This window comes from Oncorhynchus gorbuscha, linkage group LG22, assembly GCF_021184085.1.
Source record: "Oncorhynchus gorbuscha isolate QuinsamMale2020 ecotype Even-year linkage group LG22, OgorEven_v1.0, whole genome shotgun sequence".
Taxonomy (NCBI): Eukaryota; Metazoa; Chordata; class Actinopteri; order Salmoniformes; family Salmonidae; genus Oncorhynchus; species Oncorhynchus gorbuscha.
In genome coordinates this window covers 51,661,971-51,689,654 of record NC_060194.1, presented here as the reverse complement: position 1 = coordinate 51,689,654, position 27,684 = coordinate 51,661,971, and the positions used below count along the sequence as shown (strand labels likewise).

Here is a 27,684-nt window from a genome sequence, read left to right as displayed (position 1 = left end):
CGGCGTGTAAAATCACTAGTAGATGATCGTCAGCAACACGAAGAAAAGGATGCATCTGTATTTTCAGAAAATAGAATATAATATGTAATATAATATAATGTAATGTAATATATAATGTAATGTAATATATGTAATATAATATAATGTAATATAATAATATAATGTAATGTAATATAATGTAATGTAATATAATGTAATATAATGTAATGTAATATAATGTAATATAATGTAATGTAATATAATGTAATATAATGTAATATAATGTAATATAATGTAATATAATATAATGTAATATAATGTAATATAATGTAATGTAATATAATGTAATGTAATATAATGTAATATAATGTAATGTAATATAATGTAATATAATGTAATGTAATATAATATAATGTAATAATATAATGTAATGTAATATAATGTAATGTAATATAATGTAATGTATAATGTAATGTAATGTAATGTAATATAATGTAATGTAATATAATGTATAATGTAATGTAATATAATGTAATATAATGTAATGTAATATAATATAATGTAATGTAATGTAATATAATGTAATGTAATATAATGTAATACATTATATTACATTATATTACATTATATTACATTATAATGTAATGTAATGTAATGTAATAATGTAATGTATAATGTAATGTAATGTAATGTATAATGTAATGTAATATAATGTAATGTATAATGTAATGTATAATGTAATGTATAATGTAATGTATAGTATAATGTATAGTATAATGTAATGTATAATGTAATGTAATGTAATATAATGTAATGTAATGTAATGTATAATGTAATGTAATGTAATGTAATGTGAGCAACAACTAAAAATTGTGGACCGGCAATTCGTAACGTTTGAATGGGTTTTCTGACCAATGCATGATACATTTGGATCGCACTGGGGTCCGTGGACTCATGCACCTTTTAAATCGGGGACTGATTCGTATTGGTGAATCATGACAGCCCCAGTCAGAACCACAGCCCCAGTCAGAACCACAGACCCGGTCAGAACCACAGCCCCAGTCAGAACCACAGCCCCAGTCAGAACCACAGCCCCGGTCAGAACCACAGCCCCGGTCAGAACCACAGCCCCGGTCAGAACCACAGCCCCGGTCAGATCCACAGCCCCAGTCAGAACCACAGCCCCAGTCAGAACCACAGCCCCAGTCAGAACCACAGGCCCAGTCAGAACCACAGACCTAGTCAGATCCACAGCCCCAGTCAGAACCACAGGCCCAGTCAGAACCACAGACCTGGTCAGATCCACAGACCTGGTCAGAACCACAGACCCGGTCAGAACCACAGACCCAGTCAGAACCACAGACCTGGTCAGAACCACAGACCCAGTCAGAACCACAGACCCAGTCAGAACCAAGTCAATGTAAAGGGTGTTTATTATAAGGGAGAGCTGTTTCTTTGTGAGACGAGTTAGTGAAAACATTATGGTTCATATTCAACGGCACTGGCTGTGCTTTATCAAAACACTAATAACAGCCAATAATCAGGAGAATTGTCACATAGGCCTATTACCATGTTAATAATACCTGAATTATCTACAATTATGTACAGTACATGAGATACAGGGTCACACAGGGCGATACAGGGTCACACAGGGCGATACAGGGTCACACAGGGCGATACAGGGTCACACAGGGCGATACAGGGTGATACAGGGAGATACAGGGTCACACAGGGCGATACAGGGTCACACAGGGAGATACAGGGTCACACAGGGCGATACAGGGTCACACAGGGCGATACAGGGTCACACAGGGCGATACAGGGTCACACAGGGCGATACAGGGTGATACAGGGTCACACAGGGCGATACAGGGTGACACAGGGTCACACAGGGTCACAGGGCGACACAGGGTCACACAGGGTCATAGGGTGATACAGGGTCACAGGGCGATACAGGGTCACAGGGCGACACAGGGTCACACAGGGTCATAGGGTGATACAGGGTCACAGGGCGATACAGGGTCACAGGGTCAGGCTGACAGGACGAGAGGAGACAGATGTAGAGGTCAGCCTCTATAGTGACACTAATCCTTCCATTAATTCATATTGATAGCATTCTGATCAGCGTTATCAAAAACAATTCTCTAAATATCTGTCTGTCTCCAATCATACACCCGTCCGCCCGTCCGTTGCCATGGGCTGGTCACCGCGGTGCTGGGTTGTTTCCGTAGCGATGACCTTATTTCCATAGTGATAGTTAGAGCCTGGCCTTGGGTTTCAGCAGCTCTTTCAAAGTGTCCAGATTCTCTCCCTCTGGGGCCGCAGGCCATGCACTGTGATCTACACACACGAGAGGGAGGTTATAAACTCATGTGTATGAAGTGAGTAACTGTGTATGTTTGTACCTACCTGGTATTTCCCACATAGAGTGGTAAAGACTCTGTCCAGCGTCCACCCTCAGAGTGGCTCCAGAGATATAAGAAGCACCAGGAGACAGGAGGAAGCACACTGCTGGAGAGATCTGAGGGAGAGAGGGAGACCGTCAGAACACAGAGAGAGAGAGAGGGGAGAGAGAGCCATCAGAACACACAGAGAGAGAGAGACCGTCAGAACACAGAGAGAGAGCCGTCAGAACACACAGAGAGAGAGGGAGAGAGCGTCAGAACACACAGAGAGAGAGGGAGAGAGGGAGAGAGCGTCAGAACACACAGAGAGAGAGAGAGGGGGGAGAGAGAGCCATCAGAACACACAGAGAGAGAGAGAGAGAGAGAGACCGTCAGAACACACAGAGAGAGAGAGAGAGAGAGACACCGTCAGTACACAAAGAGAGAGAGAGAGAGACCGTCAGTACACACAGAGAGAGAGAGAGAGAGAGACCGTCAGTACACAGAGAGAGAGAGAGAGACCGTCAGTACACACACAGAGAGAGAGAGAGAGACCGTCTGGACACAGAGAGAGACCATCAGTACACACAGAGAGAGAGAGACCGTCAGTACACAAAGATAGAGGGGGAGAGAGAGACCGTCAGTACACAAAGAGAGAGGGGGAGAGAGAGACCGTCAGTACACACAGAGAGAGGGGGAGAGAGAGACCGTCAGAACACACAGAGAGAGCCGTCAGTACACAGAGAGAGAGAGAGAGAGAGACAGTCAGGACACACAGAGAGAGAGAGAGAGAGAGACCGTCAGTACACAAAGAGAGAGAGAGAGACCGTCAGAACACAGAGAGAGAGAGGGGGGAGAGAGACCGTCAGTACACACAGAGAGAGAGAGACCGTCAGTACACAAAGAGAGAGAGAGAGAGAGACCGTCAGTACACACAGAGAGAGAGAGACCGTCAGTACACAAAGATAGAGGGGGAGAGAGAGACCGTCAGTACACAAAGAGAGAGGGGGAGAGAGAGACCGTCAGTACACAAAGAGAGAGGGGGAGAGAGAGACCGTCAGTACACAAAGAGAGAGAGAGAGAGAGACCGTCAGTACACACAGAGAGAGAGAGACCGTCAGTACACAAAGATAGAGGGGGAGAGAGAGACCGTCAGTACACAAAGAGAGAGGGGGAGAGAGAGACAGTCAGGACACACAGAGAGAGAGAGAGAGAGAGAGACCGTCAGTACACAAAGAGAGAGAGAGAGACCGTCAGTACACACAGAGAGAGAGAGAGAGACCGTCAGTACACAAAGAGAGAGAGAGAGAGACCGTCAGTACACACAGAGAGAGAGAGAGAGAGACCGTCAGTACACACAGAGAGAGAGAGGGGGGAGAGAGACCGTCAGTACACACAGAGAGAGAGGGGGGAGAGAGACCGTCAGTACACACAGAGAGAGAGAGACCGTCAGTACACAAAGAGAGAGAGAGAGAGAGAGAGACCGTCAGTACACAAAGAGAGAGAGAGAGAGAGAGAGACCGTCAGTACACAAAGAGAGAGAGAGAGAGAGACCGTCAGAACACACAGAGAGAGCCGTCAGTACACAGAGAGAGAGGGGGAGAGAGAGACCGTCAGAACACACAGAGAGAGAGACCGTCAGGACACACAGAGAGAGAGGGAGAGGGAGGGAGAGAGACCGTCAGTACACAAAGAGAGAGGGGGAGAGACCGTCAGAACCCACACAGAGAGAGAGAGAGACCGTCAGAACACACACACAGAGAGAGACCGTCAGAACACACACACAGAGAGAGAGAGAGAGAGACCGTCAGAACACACACACAGAGAGAGAGAGAGAGAGAGACCGTCAGAACACACAGAGAGAGAGAGAGAGAGACCGTCAGAACACACAGAGAGAGAGAGAGAGAGACCGTCAGAACACACAGAGAGAGAGAGAGAGAGAGAGAGAGAGAGAGAGAGAGAGAGAGAGAGAGAGACCGTCAGAACACACACAGAGAGAGAGAGACCGTCAGTACACACACAGAGAGAGAGAGAGAGACCGTCAGAACACACAGAGAGAGAGAGGGGGGAGAGAGACCGTCAGAACACATACAGAGAGAGAGAGAGAGAGAGAGAGAGAGAGAGAGAGAGAGAGAGAACACACAGAGAGAGAGAGAAAGAGACAGTCAGTCTCAAAGCGGTCTGAAGCACTGTATTGTGTAAATGATGTGTGTACCTCCTCTGGGACTCCCAGTCTTTTAGCAGGGCTGAAGGGAATAGACATCTTAAACAGTGTTGGTCCAAACTCCTTATAGTTCTCAACGGCTGTCTTGGAGATGATGGTTCCCTGGAAGAGGTGACAGAGTGACTGGCTTGAAACCCAGGGGCTTCTGTGGCAAGGTACCATAAGACTGGATTAGCCCACTGAGCTTAAGATAAGGCTTTGAGAGCAAACACAAGTCTTCAGGTCAGTCATACTGTCACACACACGTACGTACCGGTGCTATGGCGTTGACTCTGACTCCAGACACCGCCCATTCGATGGCCAGAGTCTTAGTTAGGTTGTCTACAGCGGCCCGCGCTGCTCCGGTATGACTGGCCAGAGACAACCCAGATGTCAGCATGAGGTCCCCTCAGTAAGGAAGGAGGTAGGTAGGTAGGTAGGTAGGTAGGTAGGTAGGTAGGTAGGTAGGTAGGTAGGTAGGTAGGGAGGTAGGGAGGTAGGTAGGAGGTAGGGAGGTAGGTAGTGTGTAGAGTTGGTAGTAGGTAGGTAGGTAGGTAGGAGGTAGGTAGGAGGTAGGTAGGTAGGTAGGGAGGTAGGGAGGTAGGTAGGTAGGGAGGTAGGGAGGTAGGTAGTGTGTAGAGTTGGTAGTAGGTAGGAAGGTAGGTAGGTAGGTAGGTAGGTAGGTAGGTAGGTAGGTAGGTAGGTAGGTAGGTAGGTAGGTAGGTAGGTAGGGAGGTAGGGAGGTAGGGAGGTAGTGTGTAGAGTTAGTAGTAGGTAGGTAGGTAGGTAGGTAGGTAGGTAGGTAGGTAGGTAGGTAGGTAGGTAGGTAGGTAGGTAGGTAGTGTGTAGAGTTAGTAGTAGGTAGGTAGGTAGGTAGGTAGGTAGGTAGGTAGGTAGGTAGGTAGGTAGGTAGGTAGGTAGGTAGGTAGGTAGGTAGGTAGAGTTAGTAGTAGGTAGGTAGGTAGGTAGGTAGGTAGGTAGGTAGGTAGGTAGGTAGGTAGGTAGGTAGGTAGTGTTGTAGACTCACGCCATGCCTGGGAAGCCCTTCCACATATCAGCGATGATGTTGACGATCACTCCTCCGTTCTCCTTCATCCATGCAGCATACACTAGGAAAACACACACCATGTTACACACACACACACACCATGTTACACACACACACACCATGTTACACACACACACACACACACACACACACACACACACACACACACACACACACACACACACACACACACACACACACACTCCTACCTTCCTTGCAGCAGTGGAAGGTTCCTGTGAGGTTGGTGTCTATGACAGCCTTCCAGCCCTTAGACGAGGTGTGTTCTGCTGGGCTGCTGAACTGACCTCCACCGTTATTTACCAGGTAGTCTATCCGACCATACTGCTGCAACACTGACCCCACCAGACACTTCACCTACAGCCACGCACACAGAAGAGGTTTCCTTTGATAGACCATGAGGTTAGTACCCCTTCCTCCATGTGATACAGGATGCTGTGTTGACCTACCTCCTCCTCGTTGCGTATGTTACAGACTACAGGGGTGACGGAGGCAGGACTAGACTCAGGGATACTCTGTCTCAGCTCTTCAGCTGCAGCCTCCAGCCTCTCCAGCTTCCTACTGGAGATCACCACGTTACAACCTGACAGAGAGACATATGATCACCACGTTACAACCTGACAGAGAGACATATGATCACCACGTTACAACCTGACAGAGAGACATATGATCACCACGTTACAACCTGACAGAGACATATGATCACCACATTACAACCTGACAGAGACATATGATCACCACATTACAACCTGACAGAGAGACATATGATCACCACATTACAACCTGACAGAGACATATGATCACCACATTACAACCTGACAGAGACATATGATCACCACATTACAACCTGACAGAGACATATGATCACCACATTACAACCTGACAGAGACATTACAACCTGACAGAGACATATGATCACCACATTACAACCTGACAGAGACATATGATCACCACATTACAACCTGACAGAGAGACATATGATCACCACATTACAACCTGACAGAGACATATGATCACCACATTACAACCTGACAGAGACATATGATCACCACATTACAACCTGACAGAGAGACATATGATCACCACATTACAACCTGACAGAGAGACATATGATCACCACATTACAACCTGACAGAGAGACATATGATCACCACATTACAACCTGACACACAGAGACATATGATCACCACATTACAACCTGACAGAGACATATGATCACCACATTACAACCTGACACACAGAGACATATGATCACCACATTACAACCTGACAGAGAGACATATGATCACCACATTACAACCTGACAGAGAGACATATGATCACCACATTACAACCTGACAGAGACATATGATCACCACATTACAACCTGACAGAGAGACATATGATCACCACATTACAACCTGACAGAGACATATGATCACCACATTACAACCTGACAGAGACATATGATCACCACATTACAACCTGACAGAGACATATGATCACCACATTACAACCTGACACACAGAGACATATGATCACCACATTACAACCTGACACACAGAGACATATGATCACCACATTACAACCTGACACACAGAGACATATGATCACCACATTACAACCTGACACACAGAGACATATGATCACCACATTACAACCTGACACACAGAGACATATGATCACCACATTACAACCTGACAGAGAGACATATGATCACCACATTACAACCTGACAGAGACATATGATCACCACATTACAACCTGACACACAGAGACATATGATCACCACATTACAACCTGACAGAGAGACATATGATCACCACATTACAACCTGACAGAGACATATGATCACCACATTACAACCTGACAGAGAGACATATGATCACCACATTACAACCTGACAGAGACATATGATCACCACATTACAACCTGACAGAGACATATGATCACCACATTACAACCTGACAGAGACATATGATCACCACATTACAACCTGACACACAGAGACATATGATCACCACATTACAACCTGACAGAGACATATGATCACCACATTACAACCTGACAGAGACATATGATCACCACATTACAACCTGACACACAGAGACATATGATCACCACATTACAACCTGACAGAGACATATGATCACCACATTACAACCTGACACACAGAGACATATGATCACCACATTACAACCTGACAGAGAGACATATGATCACCACATTACAACCTGACAGAGACATATGATCACCACATTACAACCTGACAGAGAGACATATGATCACCACATTACAACCTGACAGAGAGACATATGATCACCACATTACAACCTGACAGAGACATATGATCACCACATTACAACCTGACAGAGACATATGATCACCACATTACAACCTGACAGAGACATATGATCACCACATTACAACCTGACAGAGACATATGATCACCACATTACAACCTGACAGAGACATATGATCACCACATTACAACCTGACAACCTGAGTCCAGAAACAGTCTCCAGGCTGAGCAGGACCTCAGTGCTGTCAAGAACAGAGTCCAGAATAGACCTGCTCTCCACTGTGTTTGTTTACTGGTCTACAGATGTGATCAATCACTTTATTCTAGTTCAGAATTGAAATTATTTGTTGTATTTTAGCAGCAACAGTTCCAACCTAGACTGAGATGTTTTTAATAGGGGGAAATAAACACGAATGAACATGAAAATATTCATATGAATATTTAATTTCATTGTTATTTGTTTTTGTCTATATTGCATTTGTTTGAGGCATAAGAGCAGGGAAATATCAATAATATACCGATATGTATGTATAGTTGCATATTTTCCTAAGCATGGGTCCCAGGAAAACAGAATTTCTCTGATCTAGGGTAAAGTTCACTCAGTGCTGCTATAACCTAGTTAGCGACTCCCTGCCTGTGTCTAAACGCGGACACACACAGAGTAATCGATAGGTCTGAACACAACACACTACCTACCCAGCTTCAGCAGGTCGGAGGAGATGGCTTTACCGATTCCGGTGCCTCCTCCCGTTACCACCGCCACTTTGTGGTTGAACAGACCCGCTTTAAACACACCGGAGACGGCCATGTTTCTCCCTGCTTCTCGGTGCTAGTCATGTGATCTGTCGTGTTTTTGAGCGCCCTTGTGACGCCCTCTCCAGGATACAGCCGGTATTACAGCCGACTGATAATGTCCTTTAGTGATGGGCGTTCAGCCGGTATTACAGCCGACTGATAATGTCCTTTAGTGATGGGCGTTCAGCCGGTATTACAGCCGACTGATAATGTCCTTTAGTGATGGGCGTTCAGCCGACTGACTGATAATGTCCTTTAGTGATGGGCGTTCAGCCGGTATTACAGCCGACTGATAATGTCCTTTAGTGATGGGCGTTCAGCCGGTATTACAGCCGACTGATAATGTCCTTTAGTGATGGGCGTTCAGCCGGTATTACAGCCGACTGATAATGTCCTTTAGTGATGGGCGTTCAGCCGGTATTACAGCCGACTGATAATGTCCTTTAGTGATGGGCGTTCAGCCGGTATTACAGCCGACTGATAATGTCCTTTAGTGATGGGCGTTCAGGGGTGTTAAAGCCGACTGATAATGTCCTTTAGTGATGGGCGTTTCGGATCTGTTCAGTGAGACGGTTCTTTTGGCTCTCAAACGGCTCTTTAAAAAAATGTTTTTGTATTTTTTCAAGTCAAACAGTTTGCGAAAGTTTGACTATGATTGGTGTTAAAACAGTTCTAATTAAATTATTAAATGAAATCATACTCCTCTTAACCACAATGTATTTAAAAATGCTTTGTTTTTTTATGGAAAAGATTGCTATTAAATATTTGCATTTAAAGTATAACTTTTTATTGTATATAAACAGTGTGTATAAATCTAACCATTCAAAACTAACACAATCTGAACAACATACAGATTAAGTCAGAAGTTTACATACACTTAGGTTGGAGTCATTAACACTAGTTTTTCAACCACTCCACAAATTTCTTGATAATTTCTTGTATAGTTTTGGCAAGTCGGTTAGGACATCTACTTTGTGCATGACACAAGTCATTTTTCCAACAATTGTAAAAAGACAGATATTTTTAATTATAATTCCCTGTATCACAATTCCAGCGGGTCAGAAGTTGACATACCCTAAATTGACTGTGCCTTTAATCAGCTTGGAATATTCCAGAAAATTATGTCATGGCTTTAGAAGCTTCTGATAGGCTAATTGACATCATTTGAGTCAATTGGAGGTGTACCTGTGGATTTATTTCAAGCCCTACCTTCAAACTCAGTGCCTCTTTGCTTGACATCATGGGAAAATCAAAAGAAATCAGCCAAGACCTTATAGATCTCCACAAGTCTGGTTCATCCTTGGGGCAATTTGCAAACGCCTGAAGGTACCACGTTCATCTATACAAACAATAGTATGCAAGTATAAACACCATGGGACCACGCAGCCATCATACCGCTCAGGAAAGAGATGCATTCTGTCTCCTAGAGATGAACGTACTTTGGTGCGAAAAGCGCAAATCAATCCCAGAACAACAGCAAAGGACCTTGTGAAGATGCTGGAGGAAACAGGTACAAAATAATCTATATCCACAGTAAAACGAGTCCTATATCGACATAACCTGAAAGGCCACTCAGCAAGGATGAAGCCACTGCTCCAAAACCACCATAAAAAAGCCAGACTACAGTTTTCAACTGCACATGGGGACATATATCGTACTTTTTGGAGAAATGTCCTCTGGTCTGATGAAACAATAATAGAACTGTTGGGCCATAATGACCATCGTTATGTTTGGAGGAGAAAGGGGGACGCTTGCAAGCTGAAGAACACCACCTCAACCATGAAGCATGGGGGTGGCAGCATCATGTTGTGGGGGTGCTTTGTTGCAAGAGTGACTGGTGCACTTCATAAAATAGCATGGATTTGGGTGAAGGAGAAATGGTGGGGGCTTTGGCGGTTTGCTGTCGAGGGTGCCGGGCAGTTGACCGGGGTAGGGGTAGCCAGGTGAAAAGCATAGCAAGCTGTAGAAAAATGCTTATTGAAATGTTCAATTATTGTGGATTTATCGGCAGTGACAGTGTTTCCTAGCCTCAGTGTAGTGGGCAGCTGGGAGGAGGTGCTCTTATTCTCCATGGACTTTACAGTGTTTCCTAGCGTCAGTGTAGTGGGCAGCTGGGAGGAGGTGCTCTTATTCTCCATGGACTTTACAGTGTTTCCTAGCCTCAGTGTAGTGGGCAGCTGGGAGGAGGTGCTCTTATTCTCCATGGACTTTACAGTGTTTCCTAGCCTCAGTGTAGTGGGCAGCTGGGAGGAGGTGCTCTTATTCTCCATGGACTTTACAGTGTTTCCTAGCCTCAGTGTAGTGGGCAGCTGGGAGGAGGTGCTCTTATTCCCCATGGACTTTACAGTGTTTCCTAGCCTCAGTGTAGTGGGCAGCTGGGAGGAGGTGCTCTTATTCTCCATGGACTTTACAGTGTTTCCTAGCGTCAGTGTAGTGGGCAGCTGGGAGGAGGTGCTCTTATTCTCCATGGACTTTACAGTGTTTCCTAGCCTCAGTGTAGTGGGCAGCTGGGAGGAGGTGCTCTTATTCTCCATGGACTTTACAGTGTTTCCTAGCGTCAGTGTAGTGGGCAGCTGGGAGGAGGTGCTCTTATTCTCCATGGACTTTACAGTGTTTCCTAGCCTCAGTGTAGTGGGCAGCTGGGAGGAGGTGCTCTTATTCTCCATGGACTTTACAGTGTTTCCTAGCCTCAGTGTAGTGGGCAGCTGGGAGGAGGTGCTCTTATTCTCCATGGACTTTACAGTGTTTCCTAGCCTCAGTGTAGTGGGCAGCTGGGAGGAGGTGCTCTTATTCTCCATGGACTTTACAGTGTTTCCTAGCCTCAGTGTAGTGGGCAGCTGGGAGGAGGTGCTCTTATTCTCCATGGACTTTACAGTGTTTCCTAGCCTCAGTGTAGTGGGCAGCTGGGAGGAGGTGCTCTTATTCTCCATGGACTTTACAGTGTTTCCTAGCCTCAGTGTAGTGGGCAGCTGGGAGGAGGTGCTCTTATTCTCCATGGACTTTACAGTGTTTCCTAGCCTCAGTGTAGTGGGCAGCTGGGAGGAGGTGCTCTTATTCTCCATGGACTTTACAGTGTTTCCTAGCCTCAGTGTAGTGGGCAGCTGGGAGGAGGTGCTCTTATTCTCCATGGACTTTACAGCGTCCCAGAACTTTTTTGAGTTTGTGCTGCAGGATGCATATTTCTGTTTGAAAGTGCTAGCCGTTGCTTTCCTGATTGCCTGTGTATATTGGTTCCAAACTTCCCTAAAAAGTTGCATATCACGGTGGCAATTCGATGCTAATGCAGAACGCCACAGGATGTTTTTGTGCTGGTCAAGGGCAGACAAGTCTGGAGTGAACCAAGGGCTATATCTGTTCCTGGTTCTACATTTTTTGAATGGGGCATGCTTATTTAAGATGGTGAGGGAGGCACTTTTAAAGAATAACCAGGCATCCTCTACTGACAGGATGAGGTCAATGTCATTCCAGGATACCTCGGCCAGGTCGATTAGAAAGGCCTGTTTGCTGAAGTGTTTTATGGCTGTAATTATGCTGTAATAGTTTGTGTCTGGAGGCTGGGGTCAGTCTGTTATATCTGGAGTATTTATCCTGTCTTATCCGGTGTCCTGTGTGAATTTAAGTATGCTCTCTCTAATTCTCTCTTTCTCTCTCTCGGAGGACCTGAGCCCTAGGACCATGCCTCAGGACTACCTGGCCTGATGACTCCTTGCTGTCCCCAGTCCACCTGGCTGTGCTGCTGCTCCAGTTTCAACTGTTCTGCCTGTGGCTATGGAACCCTGACCTGTTCACCGGACGTGCCACCTGTCCCAGACCTGCTGTTTTCAACTCTCTAGAGACAGCAGGAGTGGTAGAGATACTCTGAATGATCGGCTATGAAAAGCCAACTGACATTTACTCCTGAGGTTCTGACCTGTTGCCCCCTCTACAACCACTGTGAATATTATTATTTGACCCTGCTGGTCATCTATGAACATTTTAACATCTTGGCCATGTTCTGTTATAATCTCCACCCGGCACAGCCAGAAGAGGACTGGCCACCCCTCATAGCCTGGTTCCCCTCTAGGTTTCTTCCTAGGTTCTGGCCTTGCTAGGGAGTTTTTCCTAGCCACCGTGCTTCTTCACCTGCATTGCTTGCTGTTTGGGGTTTTAGGCTGGGTTTCTGTACAGCACTTTGAGATATCAGCTGATGTACGAAGGGCTATATAAATACATTTGATTTAATTTGTAAAAATCCTCATCAATATACACACACGCAAATGTTTTCAAAATAAAACAGAAATACCTTATTTACATAAGTATTCAGACCCTTTGCTCTGAGACTTGAAATTGAGCTCAGGTGCATCCTGTTTCCATTGATCATCCTTGAGATGTTTCTACAAATTGACTGGAGTCCACCTGTGGTAAATTGACTGGACATGATTTGGAAAGGCACACACCTGTCTTTATAACGTCCCACAGTTGACAGTGCATGTCAGGGCAAAAACCAAGCCATGAGGTCGAAGGAATTGTCCATAGAGCCCTGAGACAGGATTGTGTGGAGGCACAGATCTGAGGAAGGGTAGCAATCTGGGGAAAGGAAACAAAACATTTCTGCAGTATTGAAGGTCCCCCAGAACACAGTGGCATCTATCATTCTTAAATGGAAGAAGTTTGGAACCACCAAGACTCTTCCTAGAGCTGGCCGCCCGGCCAAACTGAGCAATTAGGGGAGAAGGGCCTTGGTCAGAGGGGTGACCAAGAAACCAATGGTCACGGACAGAGCTCCAGAGTTCCTCTGTGGAGATGGGAGAACCTTCCAGAAGGACAACCATCTCTAGAGCACTCCACCAATCCGGTCTGTATGGTATTGGCCAGATGGAAGCCACTCCTCAGTAAAAGGCACATGACAGCCCACTTGGAGTTTTGCCAACAAAAAAAAGCACCTAAAGGACTCAGACCATGACCTGGAGGAAACCTGGCGCCATCCCTACGGTGAAGCATGGTGGCAGCATCATGCTGTGGGGATGTTTTTCAGGGGCAGGGACTGGGAAACTAGTCAGGATCAAGGGAAAGATGAACAGAGCAAAGTACAGAGAGATCCTTGATGATAACCTGCTCCAGAGCGCTCAGGACCTCAGCCTGTGGCGAAGGATCACCTTCCAACAGGACACCGACCCTAACCACACAGCCAAGACAACCCAGGAGTGGCTTTGGGAGAGAGGCTGGACTTTAACCCGATCGAACATCTATGGACCTGAAAATAACTGCGCAGCGACACTCCCCATCCAGCCTGACAGAGATGGAGAGGATCTGCAGAGAAGAACCGGTGCCAATAAAGTGCTTCTAGCCCGAATCAAATGTTATTGGTTACATACACATGGTTAGCAGATGTTAATGTAACGAAATGCTTCTGCTTCTAGTTCTGACAGTGCAGTAATATCTAACAAGTAATCTAACAATTTCACAATTACCTTATATACACAAGTGTAAAGGGATGAATAAGAATATGTACATAAAGATATATGAATGACTGATGGTACAGAGCAGCATAGGCAAGATACAGTAGATGGTATCGAGTACAGTATATACATATGAGATGAGTATGTAAACAAAGTGGCATAGTTAAAGTGGCTAGTGATACATGTATTACATAAGGATGCAGTAGATGATATAGAGTACAGTATATACGTATACATATGAGATGAATAATGTAGGGTAAGTAACATTATATAAGGTAGCATTGTTTAAAGTGGCTCGTGATATATTTTACATCAATTTCCATCAATTCCCATTATTAAAGTGGCTGGAATTGAGTCAGTGTGTTGGCAGCAGCCACTCAATGTTAGTGGTGGCTGTTTAACAGTCTGATGGCCTTGAGATAGAAGCTGTTTTTCAGTCTCTCGGTCCCAGCTTTGATGCACCTGTACTGACCTCGCCTTCTGGATGATAGCGGGGTGAACAGGCAGTGGTTCGGGTGGTTGATGTCCTTGATGATCTTTATGGCCTTCCTGTAACATCGGGTGGTGTAGGTGTCCTGGAGGGCAGGTAGTTTGCCCCCGGTGATGTGTTGTGCAGACCTCACTACCCTCTGGAGAGCCTTACGGTAGTGGGCGGAGCAGTTGCCATACCGGGCGGTCATACAACCCGCCAGGATGCTCTCGATTGTGCATTTGTAAAAGTTTGTGTTTATGGTGACAAGCCAAATTTCTTCAGCCTCCTGAAGTTGAAGAGGCGCTGTCACGCCTTCTTCACAACGCTGTCTGTGTGGGTGGACCATTTCAGTTTCAGTTTGTCTGTGACGCCGAGGAACTTAAAACTACCGACTCCGATAACATATCCGAGTGAGCCAGGTTTCCGGGAAACAGAGAATGTTACAATCTCTGATGTCTCTGGAATGCTAACCTTAATCGAATTTAATCTACCTTGTTGTCAAGAGACTAGACAAGGCGAGTAGTATGCTCTGGAGCGGTGCGCGATGTGACGTCTACCAGAAGACCACTCCATCTCCCCTGCGGCGGCGTTGTTTTGGTTCGCCGGCTGGGATCCAATCCAGTGGTGGTCCGAAGGGTGGTAGTCGGGGAAAGTCATATTCCTAGTTTTGGTAAATTGACATTGCTCTTATATCCAATAGTTCTTCCAGGCTGTATGTAATAACAGTTCCTGGGGTAACAATGTAAGAAATAACATTGTTATATGCTGCAATTTCCTAAGAACTAAACCGTCTCTATCGGCACCATCGGGACCCCAGGAACCTTTTGGCTTTTACATATAACTGGGAATTAATTTTGAGTACTTACTTGCTAATGTTCAGTCTCTGGATAATAAAGACGAGCTCAGGGCGAGGATCTTTCAGGGAGAGGGTTGCTTTCCAGGGAGACATCAGGGATTGTAACATACTGTTTCATGGAAACATGGCTCTCTGGATATACTGTCTGGTCCAGCCAGTTGGGTTCTCAGTTCATCGAGCAGACAGGAATAAATACCTCTCCGGGAAGAAGGGCCGGGGTTTCGTGATAACATACAGGAACTCAAGTCCTTTTGTTCACCCAACCTAGTAAACCCACAATCAAATGTCGACCATATTACCACCCAAGAGAATTCTCTTCAGTTGCAGTCACAGCTGTGTATATTCTCTCTCAAGACAATACCACGACAGCCCTCAAAGAATTTCACTGGACTTTATGCAAACTGGAAACCACATACCCTGAGGCCTCATTTATTGTAGCTGGGGATTTTAAAGAAAATTTGAGGAAAATGCTACGGAAGTTCTATCAACACATTGACTGGAGCACTCGAGCTGCTAAAACACTGGACCGCTGCTACCCCAACTTCCAGGATGCCTACAAGGCCCTCCCCTGCCCTCCTTTGGCAAATCTGATCACGACTCCATTTTGCTCCTCTTCCTTTTAATATAGGCAGACACTCAAACAGGAAGTACCTGTGCTATAGACTATACAATGCTTGTATGACCAATCAGAATCCTTGCTTCAAGATTATTTTGATCACGCGGACTGAGATATGTTCTGCCTCCGAGAATAACAGACGAATACACTGATAGGGAGACTGAGTTCATCAGGAAGTGTATAGGAGATGTTGTACCCACTAAAACCTTCCCGAAACAGAAACCGTGGATAGATGGCAGCATTTTGCACAAAACTGAAAGCGCAAACCACCGCATTTAACCATGGCAAGATGACAGGGAATATAAACAGTGTAGCTTACGGACATATTCAATCAATCCCTATCCCAGTCTGCTGTCCCCACATGCTTCAAGAGGGTCACCATTGTTCCTGTTCCCAAGAAAGCTAAGGTAACTGAGCATACCACTGCTGGCTTGCTTCTGAAGCTAAGCAGGGTTGGTCCTGGATGGGAGACCAGATGCTACTGGAAGTGGTGTTGGAGGCCCAGTAGGAGGCACTCTTTCCGCTGGTCTAAAAAATATCCCAATGCCTCAGGGCAGTGATTGGGGTCACTGCCCTGTGTAGGGTTCTGTCTTTCGGATGGGACGTTAAACGGGTGTCCTGACGCTATGAGGTCATTAAAGATCCCATGGCACTTATTGTAAGAGTAGAGGTGTTAACCTCAGTGTCCTGGCTAAATTCCCAATCTGGCCCTCAAACCATCATGGTTACAATTGACTCATTCATACCCTCTCCCCTGTAACTATTCCCCAGGTCTTTGCTGCAAATGAGAATGTGTTCTCAGTCAACTTCCCTGGTAAAATAACAGATGGATAAATAAATAAATGACTATCGCCCCGTAGCACTCACTTCCGTCATCATGAAGTGCTTTGAGTCAAGGGTCATATCACCCTCTACCTTACACCCTAGATCCACTACAATCGCCATCACACAGCCCTATCCCATCTGGACTAGATGAATACCTGTTTGCGGCGGAGGTAGCCTAGTGGTTAGAGCGCTGGGCCAGTAACCAAGAGTTGCCAAATAAAAGGTAGATCTGTCCTTCTGCCCCCTGAACAAGGCAGTTAACCCACCGTTCCTAGGCTGTCATTGTAAATAATCATTTGTTAACGTACTTTCCTAGTTAAAATAAATGTAAGAATGCGGGTGACTTGACTATAGCTCAGCGTTCAACACCACCCTCCAAGCTCATCATTAACCTGGAGGCCCTGGGGCTCAACTGGGTCCTGGACTTCCTGACGGGCCGCCCCCAGGTGGTGGAGGTAGGAAACAACATCTCCACTCCGCTGATCTTTAACACTGGGGCCCTACAAGGGTGTGCTCAGTCCCCTCCGGTTGACCGTGACTGTGGCCATGCACGCCTCCAACTCAATCATCAAGTTCGCAGACAACAGTAGTAGGCTTGATTTCCGACAGCCTACAGGGAGGGCTCCGGGAGTGTTCTCAATTCCATTGCTGTGAAATGGTTATATGACTGCAGGGTTGAAGGAACATCTGCTAAACACATGTGACCAATAACATTTGATTTTTTACTCCCCAAATACAGGTACAAGCTTGTAGCATTATACCCAAGACTCTAGGCTGTAATCGCTACTAAAGGCGCTTCAACAAAGCTTGGGGATTTGAGTAAAGGGTCTGTAAATGTGATTAATTTTGTTTCTTTTCTCCAAAAGCCTTTCTTTGCTTTGTCGTTATGAGGTAGTGTGTCAATTGAGGGGGGGGAACTATTAAATACAATTTTAAAATAGGTCGTTAATGTAACAAAATGTCTGAATACTTCCCAAATGTAGCCCACCAGACCCCATAAATGATGTATCTGCATGTCCAGCCCTTATATTCACAACGAAGTGTTTCACCATGTTATCTTCTGTAATGTTTCCATTCGTTGTGGATGAGCTTGTCATTGCTTTTAAGAGCTTGTTAATTAATCAGAAAACCAATGGAACAAACCAGAAGTCTGGAGCTCAAACAATATATATATATTTTTTTGTTTAAAGGGGCTAGAAGTAGGACTGTAGGAGTTAACATCAGCGCCAAAATAACATTCAGACACTCAGGTGGCAGGCAACACACAGGGCTGTACCAACAGCAACACAAGCAGTACAAGTAGACTCCGGTGTTCGGCTCCAGACTGCTTTATTATTGTGGTAGATGTTCGACACAGCGTCCAGGTCAAACTGTACACAACAGTGACAGTGATTCTCCGGTAACAGTCTACTGGTCCTTCAGCTCCTTCAGTCTCCTGATGGCCGACTTCACCGTGACTGCAGACGTCGTGCTGGAACAGAGAGCGAACACAGAGGAGAACGGTGGTTTAGCACATACAGTGGAAACATAAGAAGCCCTTTCCATGAAGAATCTCCATTAAAGTGCTCCAGTCCTGGACTAGGCTTAACCGGTGTCTAGTAAATCAGTTGCCTATAGCAACTGGTGTTGATTTGACCTCGTCTTTTAGGTCATTGTCCTGCTGAAAAGTGACTTCTTCCTCTAGGATTTTGCCTGTGCTTAGTTTGTAACCTGAAACTAAATTATAAGGATAGTCATAACATGATGCAGCCACTACTATGCTTGTAAATATGGAGAGTGGTACTCAGTGCCACAAACAGAGCACTTTGTATTCTGGGCAAAAACTTGAATTGTTTGCAGTATTATTTTATTGCCCTTTTACAAACAGGACGAATGCTTCAACCCTCTGAACAAAGGTCAAGGTTCACGACACTGTCAATATATACCAGAGATGCTACCTGCTAATCCCAGTCTAGAGGGACAAATCACCACTATACCAGAGATGTTACCTGCTAATCCCAGTCTGGAGGGACAAATCACCACTATACCAGAGATGCTACCTGCTAATCCCAGTCTGGAGGGACAAATCACCACTATACCAGAGATGCTACCTGCTAATCCCAGTCTGGAGGGACAAATCACCACTATACCAGAGATGCTACCTGCTAATCCCAGTCTGGAGGGGAAAATCACCACTATACCAGAGATGCTACCTGCTAATCCCAGTCTGGAGGGACAAATCACCACTATACCAGAGATGCTACCTGCTAATCCCAGTCTGGAGGGACAAATCACCACTATACCAGAGATGCTACCTGCTAATCCCAGTCTGGAGGGACAAATTACCACTATACCAGAGATGCTACCTGCTAATCCCAGTCTGGAGGGACAAATCACCACTATACCAGAGATGCTACCTGCTAATCCCAGTCTGGAGGGACAAATCACCACTATACCAGAGATGCTACCTGCTAATCCCAGTCTGGAGGGACAAATCACCACTATACCAGAGATGCTACCTGCTAATCCCAGTCTGGAGGGACAAATCACCACTATACCAGAGATGCTACCTGCTAATCCCAGTCTGGAGGGACAAATCACCACTATACCAGAGATGCTACCTGCTAATCCCAGTCTGGAGGGACAAATCACCACTATACCAAAGATGCTACCTGCTAATCCCAGTCTGGAGGGACAAATCACCACTATACCAGAGATGCTACCTGCTAATCCCAGTCTGGAGGGACAAATCACCACTATACCAGAGATGCTACCTGCTAATCCCAGTCTGGAGGGACAAATCACCTCACATGCTCATATTCTAGAATCCACATAAAGAACCAATCAGACGTGACTTGTTGTGGAGCAAAACCAGCACGCGGTGACACAGTGCACAACATTTACAGTTTCATTTTGATGGACCGAAAAAATATCAAAAAATGTTTCCACCACTTTTATAGCTAAAACTTGTGTTAAAATAGGCTATTCCGGCCAACAGCAGGCACATACAGTGCAGGTAGACTAGTCTACATGAGATTATTAGAAACAGAATATTTGGATTTGTCAAATGGCAGTCAAGCACGGATCATTTCAACAGAATAAGGAGTGGTAAATTCATGACTTCCACCAGCCTGTGAAGTTCAGAATTTATTTACATTTACATTTAAGTCATTTAGGGACAGATACAGCTATAGGAACTTATCCAGAGCTATACTTACAAATTCAGGGGACTTTAGCATTCACATTTACTTTATGACATCCAGTGGTGCATTCACCTTATGACATCCAGTGGGACAGTCACTTAACAATAGTGCATCTAAAACTTAGGGGGGGTGGGGTGAGAGGGATTACTTAACCTATCCTAGGTATTCCTGTGTCGTAATGGGAGGACCACACACCATATCATCGCGTGACTCCAAGTTTACTTCGATATGACGGTTATCATATCAATATTTGGCAAACGGCCTTTTCTCGCATAATTCATTTTACCGACAGAAAAAGATACCATGTCAAATGAACAAATTATCACATTTATAAAATGGTACTGAAACCTCCCGTTTCCATTACAGCTGCCGAGACTTAATTTTTTTACTCACATAAAAACGGTGGACAGAAACGTGGTTACAGATCCCTAGTCTAATCTGAGGGGGAGATTGAAGCAGGGGTAGATGGAGAGGGCACCCCCTCACAGTCCAGAAACACAGTTCTACGTGGTCACAGATCCCTAGTCTAATCTGAGGGGGAGATTGAAGCAGGGGATAGATGGAGAGGGCACCCCCCTCACAGTCCAGAAACACAGTTCTACATCCACAGGCTCAGTGTTACTTACTTGTATGTCCAGGCGCCTCCAGCAACAGTCTTCATGCAGGACCCACAGTGCCAGATACCAACTGCCCTCCTCTTCATCTTAGTCTGATGATGAAGAAACACAAGTACTGTTAGTAACGTCAGTTCTGTTATTAACCTCTAACCGTCCCCCTCCCAGGCTTCATTATGGCACCCCTCATGTTATTAATGTTCCTATACTTCTGAGTATAACCACGTCCAAAGTTTACCCCAGAACCCAATACCGGTCAAAGGATCATTTAGCTGTTTGATCAAACGTAGGACCCCTTTAGAAACTATTTGATTAATAATGAATAAGATTTTGAAGAGTGTCCTATACCCAAGAGAGATAAGAAAGCTCAGGAAATGTTTTTATTTTTTTAACTTCTTTAAAAACACATATTTAAGGCCTTATTTTTGGGGCCCAAATCTACCTCCATACTTCCATTAACTTGTGTGGGTTACCTTCAGACGAGTCCTGGGAGCCTTGTGAGGCCGTAGAGCAAAATGGAGAATAATGTTGGTGAGAGTCATCTTTCCATAGTGGTCATATTAGTATGTAAGCCATACCGGTCGGCGCTACAAAGATTCATGGGAAATACATACATTTGGTTTGTCTCTGTAACAGCGCTCTAGCTGTCACCGCGTGGAAGGCCGACAGAGGCAGAAACACCTCCAGTTTAAACTGACACGAGTTTGATGGGGATTGTTTTATTATGTTACTTAGATTGACACACCAGTGGATCAATAGACTTAATGATTAAGACATCAGTAACCGTTCTGCAGAAACATTTCTGCTGTCCACGGGTGTGTGGACCGTACCACAGAAGGAGCAGGTGTACTGGCTGTATATGTTAGAGGTGTGGACCGTACCACAGAAGGAGCAGGTGTACTGGCTGTATATGTTAGAGGTGTGGACCGTACCACAGAAGGAGCAGGTGTACTGGCTGTATATGTTAGAGGTGTGGACCGTACCACAGAAGGAGCAGGTGTACTGGCTGTATATGTTAGAGGTGTGGACCGTACCACAGAAGGAGCAGGTGTACTGGCTGTATATGTTAGAGGTGTGGACCGTACCACAGAAGGAGCAGGTGTACTGGCTGTATATGTTAGAGGTGTGGACTGTACCTTGCCACAGAAGGAGCAGGTGTACTGGCTGTATTTGTTAGAGGTGTGGACTGTACCTTGCCACAGAAGGAGCAGGTGTACTGGCTGTATTTGTTAGAGGTGTGGACCGTACCTTGCCACAGAAGGAGCAGGTGTACTTGGCGTGCTGGCTGATCTCAATCTTCTTCACCATCTTCCTGAGCGACGCGCCGTAACGCGTGCCGTATTTACCCACGATCCCCACCTTCTTGGTGCGCTTGGCCTGAGGAAGAGGGAGACACCAAATTAACACACAATAACCTCGTCCAATCAGCATCTCCCATCTCACAGTTAGCCTTTATGGTAGGAAATACCACTCCTCCCATCACATAGACAAAAACCTCAACAGGGGCACTGCAAACAAACATTTAGCTAACAGTGTTATATATATGACCTGTCACGTGACCGGGCCAAGCCGGAGTACAACACTCAAATCTAACAAAGTGCACTGCTCGGTTGTATATGACCTGTCACGTGACCGGGCCAAGCCGGAGTACAACACTCAAATCTAACAAAGTGCACTGCTCGGTTGTATATGACCTGTCACGTGACCGGGCCAAGCCGGAGTACAACACTCAAATCTAACAAAGTGCACTGCTCGGTTGTATATGACCTGTCACGTGACCGGGCCAAGCCGGAGTACAACACTCAAATCTAACAAAGTGCTCGGTTGTCGTCAACAAGGCAACATGATCCTTCATTCAAACTGGAAAGACAAATCATGCATTTCATTTAAAAGCAATCGATTTCGCACGTGAAAATACTGAATTCTACTCATTACGCCACGTGATAACCTACATGACTTGTTTTGAGCAGACTTCCTCAATCTGCCTGAAAGGGGCATACCCGAGAGACAGCTCGGTACCTAAACGAATGCAATCCCTTTCCACCCAGGCCAAACTACTTTTACCCAGGCCAAACTACTTTTACCCAGGCCAAACTACTTTTACCCAGGCCAAACTACTTTTACCCAGGCCAAACTACTTTTACCCAGGCCAAACTACTTTTACCCAGGCCAAACTACTTTTACCCAGGCCAAGTTAATAGAACCCCCCCAACAACTAGCAAGGCAATGACCTCACCCAGCATTTTATCAAACATCACACGGTCAACCTTGGCAAGCAAACTACCCAAATCTAGTTAAACATGCACCAGCCAACTTACTACGTCTTTTATTTATTGGCATATAGACAACATGGCGGATGTAACTAACGTCTGCTCTACAACCACACTCAAGAATACAGTTAGGTACATTTGTAAAACATTAAGAGAACTTTAATAAGTTTAGTATTAGCTTGGCTGGCAACCATGACTGCAGTCTACAGCGGCGAGGACACACTGTGACAAGTAACCAGTCTTTAACAGATAGTTAAGGCAACTACAGTAGCTATTGACATAACTAAGCGCTGTTACAAAAACCACAAACACATATCTGTAACTAGCTTGGTAACGGGACCCAATTTTAAGCACCGGGTGCGCAAACCCGAGTGACATGCACATACCGGGCGTCCATTTCTATAACTACCAGTTATGCGAACAGTAAAAACACGTATTTTGGCCATTCGCTCTCAAAAATATCTGCAATAACTTTTGGAGCTAATGGCGAATTATATTAACGGCCCATTAGATAAATTGTTATTCCATCAACCGCTTTGGATTAGTTAGATGGGTGTGGATTAGGAAGGGGACATTTTCGTCTCACCATTGTAGTTCTGGAGACGTAGGTCCAAAAAGGAAGCGCACAGTACGCAGGCGCAATTTACCCCTGTGGAATGTGTTGCATTGTGGGATGTTGGCGCTGTTGCCTCTTCCCCGCTCAGCAACGCTTCCACTGCTGAAGGTTGCGTTCTATAAAATGACGATTTTGTTTGAATATGGAAGTTGATGTGTAGGAACTAGAATATTTCAGTGATATTTCTGCTGTGTGCAGCCTTGACGGATCCCATGGGATTTTAAAATTTAATTTTACATTTATTTCACCGTTATTTATTAACCAGGTAGGCTAGTTGAGAACAAGTTCTCATTTACAACTGTGACCTGGCCAAGATAAAGCAAAGCAGTGTGAACAGACAACACAGAGTTACACATGGAGTAAACAATTAACAAGTCAATAACACAGTAGAGAAAAAAGAGTCTATATACATTGTGTGCAAAAGGCATGAGGAGGTAGGCGAATAATTACAATATTGCAGATTAACACTGGAGTGATAAATGATCAGATGGTCATGTACAGGTAGAGATACTGGATGATGCTTGTAATTGCAAAAATCTCTGAAGTTGGAGACTCACATCTCCCTCACTAGCTTTAAGCACCAGCTGTCAGAGCAGTTTACAGATCACTGCACCTGTACTTAGCCTATCTGTAAACAGCCCATCTATCTACCTACCTCGTCCCCATACTGGTATTTATCTATTTATTTATTTTGCTCCTTTGCACCCCAGGATCTCTACCTGCACATTCATCTTCTTCCGATCTACCATTCCAGTGTTTAATTGCTATATTGTAATTACTTCGCCACCATGGCCTATTTATTTCCTTAACTTACCTCATTTGCATTCACTGTGTATAGACCTTTTGATCTACTGTATTATTGACTGTATGTTTTGTTTATTCTATGTGTAACTCTGTGTTGTTGTATGTGTCGAATTGCTACGCTTTATCTTGGCCAGGTCGCAGTTGTAAATGAGAACTTGTTCTCAACTAGCCTACCTGTTTAAATAAAGGTGAAATAAAATAAATGCTGCACTCTATTCTGATAAACCTATTGTTTGCCATGTTATAGCCTTATTTGGACTACTAGAGACATTGGTTATGTCATTATTATCCAAGCATGTGCATTATTCCAGAGGAAGATTCACACAGGATTCATTTTTCCAAACTGCCCCCTGTAATTATTTATTTGACTCATGATGGAAGCCTGTAGGTTTTTATTGTAGGCGTGACGATATTTAAGTCATTTCAACATCCTGTCTAGATGATAGTACACAACACTGAAAACTCATGCTGCTAAATGTAGGCTATAGGCCCCCCCCCATAATATTTAAACCGATGAACCGTGATCCTCAGTGGCGGAGGGGCAGAGCCCCACCTGTTTAGCATGTTATTTTTGCATTAATAGGTGTCACATATCAGTTTTCAAACAATGTTTAAAAACAATTGCCTACGTGTTCTGTCACACAGGGGGACACTGCAAAAAATACTAAATGTTCCCACAAGAAGGATCGCTGAGTCACCTTCCTGTTGAAGTGAGCACAGCACAACAACGATGAGTCTGAAAATGTATTGTATGCTGCTGCATAAATTATTTAATATGCCAGGGAGAGGGTTTATGTTGTGTAGTAAGCTGCTAGTAGCCCATGTGCCTCACCCTAACAATTTGGTCCCTTACCCCCTCATAATTCCACCTACTGTTCTGACTTGGTGGTGCATGCGTAGCATATAGCCTGTTTTAAAGAAATGTAATCATTGAATATTGTAAGAGCTTTCATTGTCTGCTTATATGCCCCCTTTATTTATCATATGGTTCTGAATCAGTGTACAGGGAGAATACTATGAAAACGGCCCATGTTATGAATTCTGTCGCTGTACATTCCAAAGTGCTGAACAAATAGTTATATTGACTACGTCCGTCTTAGCTCGCTCATTAATGTCTTAATCGAAATTACAGATGGCCTCTTATCTGCTTGTCGTCCCCTTATGACATCGTTTGTACATCTCAATTGTCAGTAGAAACCACATTTATTTAAGCAAGTCAACCATATCAGCTATGATTTTTTTAAAGGCAGTAAATGAGGCTGAATGAACTGTTTCGCTGCCAGACAAGGCTCCACTGACAGCCAGGTGTAGCAGTGGTAAGAATTCCCTCCATAGGTGTAACGATCATCATAGGTGGAAGAAGGAGAGGACCAAGATGCAGCGTGGTACGTGTTCATGATCTTTTAATGACACTGAACACTAGAACAAAAATACCAAAACGAAACAGTCCTGTCTGGGAAAGAGACAGAAAACAACTACCCACCAATCATAGTGGGAACACAGGCTACCTAAATATGGTTCTCAATCAGAGACAACAATTGACAGCTGCCTCTGATTGGGAACCATACCAGGCCAAAAGCAGAAATACAAAACATAGAACAAAAACATAGAATGCCCACCTCAACTCACGCCCTGATCAAACTAAAATAGAGACATACAAAAGGAACTAAGGCCAGGACGTGACAACTGGGCTGAAAAGAAAGCTCTGGTGTTGGGACAGCTTTATGTAGGCCATAACAGTTTGTGGGAACTGTTTGTCACCCTTATATTGCAATGAATGTATTGTTTAGTATTGTGTTGTGGAGTGGCTTTGCTGGCATGCTTCAACAACAACAAAAGGTTGAGTTTCCCACCAAGATTTACCTTGCTAGTGATCCATCCATGCTAGTGATCTATCCATGCTAGTGATCCATCCTTTGTAGTGATCCATCCATGGTAGATGTGCTTCCTTTGTAGTGATCCATCCATGGTAGATGTCCTTCCTTTGTAGTGATCCATCCATGGTAGTGATCCATCCTTTGTAGTGATCCATCCATGGTAGATGTCCATCCTTTGTAGTGATCCATCCATGGTAGATGTGCTTCCTGATAACATTGTCCCACATCCTGCTGATTTCAGCTGCTGAATCGTATTTTCACTTGACTGTGTTTATGGATGAGAAAGGCAACTTGACATTTCCAAAAGGTTTAGCGGGGATGATGTCTCTCCAGGAACAGGGTTAGAGTGAAAACCTACAGACGGGATGCTGCTTTGTGATCTATTGCCTCGGACAGGGCTCTCTAACCCTGTTCCTGGAGAGACACCCGTCTGTAGGTTTTCACTCCAAACCTGTTCCTGGAGAGAGACCCTCCTGTAGGTTTTAACTCTAACCCTGTTCCTGGAGAGAGACCCTCCTGTAGGTTTTCACTCCAACCCTGTTCCTGGAGAGAGACCCTCCTGTAGGTTCACTCCAACCCTGTTCCTGGAGAGAGACCCTCCTGTAGGTTTTAACTCCAACCCTGTTCCTGGAGAGAGACCCTCCTGTAGGTTTTAACTCCAACCCTGTTCCTGGAGAGAGACCCTCCTGTAGGTTTTAACTCCAACCCTGTTCCTGGAGAGAGACCCTCCTGTAGGTTTTAACTCCATCCCTGTTCCTGGAGAGAGACCCTCCTGTAGGTTTTAACTCCAACCCTGTTCCTGGAGAGAGACCCACCTGTAGGTTCACTCCAACCCTGTTCCTGGAGAGCTACCAACCTTCCTGTATGTTTCTGCACCAACCCCAGTTGTAAACTAACCTGATTCAGTTGATCAACTGGCTAATTATTAGAATCTGATTGGGTGGGTATAATTTGTGGAACGTTCCAACAGGGCCTATGCTCTGTCCGGGGGAATCATAGGACAGGCTACAGTGTCTCCCTACGCCTCGTATCTCACTCCAGGAACAGGGTTGGAGTGAACCTACAGGAGGGTATCTCTCCAGGAACAGGGTTGGAGAGCCCTGACCTAGGACATCAAAAGCCAGCCAGGGTTTCATTAAATAAGCTAAATAGGCAATACTTTTTCATTAAATAGGCAATACTTTGTTTTCACATTTAAGTCTTAAAGCCATTTAAGCCCTGTTGTATTCGGCGCATGTGACTAATGACATTTAATTTGCCACAACAATTTTATCCTTTTTTGTTTCTTTCTTGGACTTCATTGTTGTCAATAAAACTGTACTCGATTTACTTTTTTCATCTTCAAAAAACAACACATCGGCTTCCGCCATCTTAACTCCGTGCCTCAAAGAGCACCTTCTCCTCCTT

At 44.9% G+C, this 27,684-nt stretch overlaps 2 protein-coding genes across 2 annotated transcripts; both read right to left on the bottom strand.

Annotated features, from left to right (window-relative positions):
• Positions 1 to 1,394: 1,394 nt before the first annotated feature.
• Positions 1,395 to 8,756, bottom strand: pecr (peroxisomal trans-2-enoyl-CoA reductase). Its single transcript, XM_046321764.1, has 8 exons — positions 8,609 to 8,756; positions 6,082 to 6,215; positions 5,824 to 5,989; positions 5,594 to 5,675; positions 4,841 to 4,937; positions 4,579 to 4,689; positions 2,389 to 2,500; positions 1,395 to 2,319 (listed from the first exon to the last, which is right to left on the bottom strand). Exons 1-8 carry the CDS (start codon positions 8,718 to 8,720, stop codon positions 2,237 to 2,239), a joined length of 897 nt encoding a protein of 298 aa, XP_046177720.1. The 5' UTR covers positions 8,721 to 8,756; the 3' UTR covers positions 1,395 to 2,236.
• Positions 8,757 to 18,226: 9,470 nt separating this feature from the next.
• On the bottom strand, positions 18,227 to 23,686 carry LOC124010204 (60S ribosomal protein L37a). The gene is made up of 4 exons (XM_046322620.1): positions 23,567 to 23,686; positions 21,959 to 22,087; positions 20,723 to 20,805; positions 18,227 to 18,385 (listed from the first exon to the last, which is right to left on the bottom strand). Exons 1-4 carry the CDS (start codon positions 23,567 to 23,569, stop codon positions 18,322 to 18,324), a joined length of 279 nt encoding a protein of 92 aa, XP_046178576.1. The 5' UTR covers positions 23,570 to 23,686; the 3' UTR covers positions 18,227 to 18,321.
• Between the last annotated feature and the right edge of the window lie 3,998 nt (positions 23,687 to 27,684).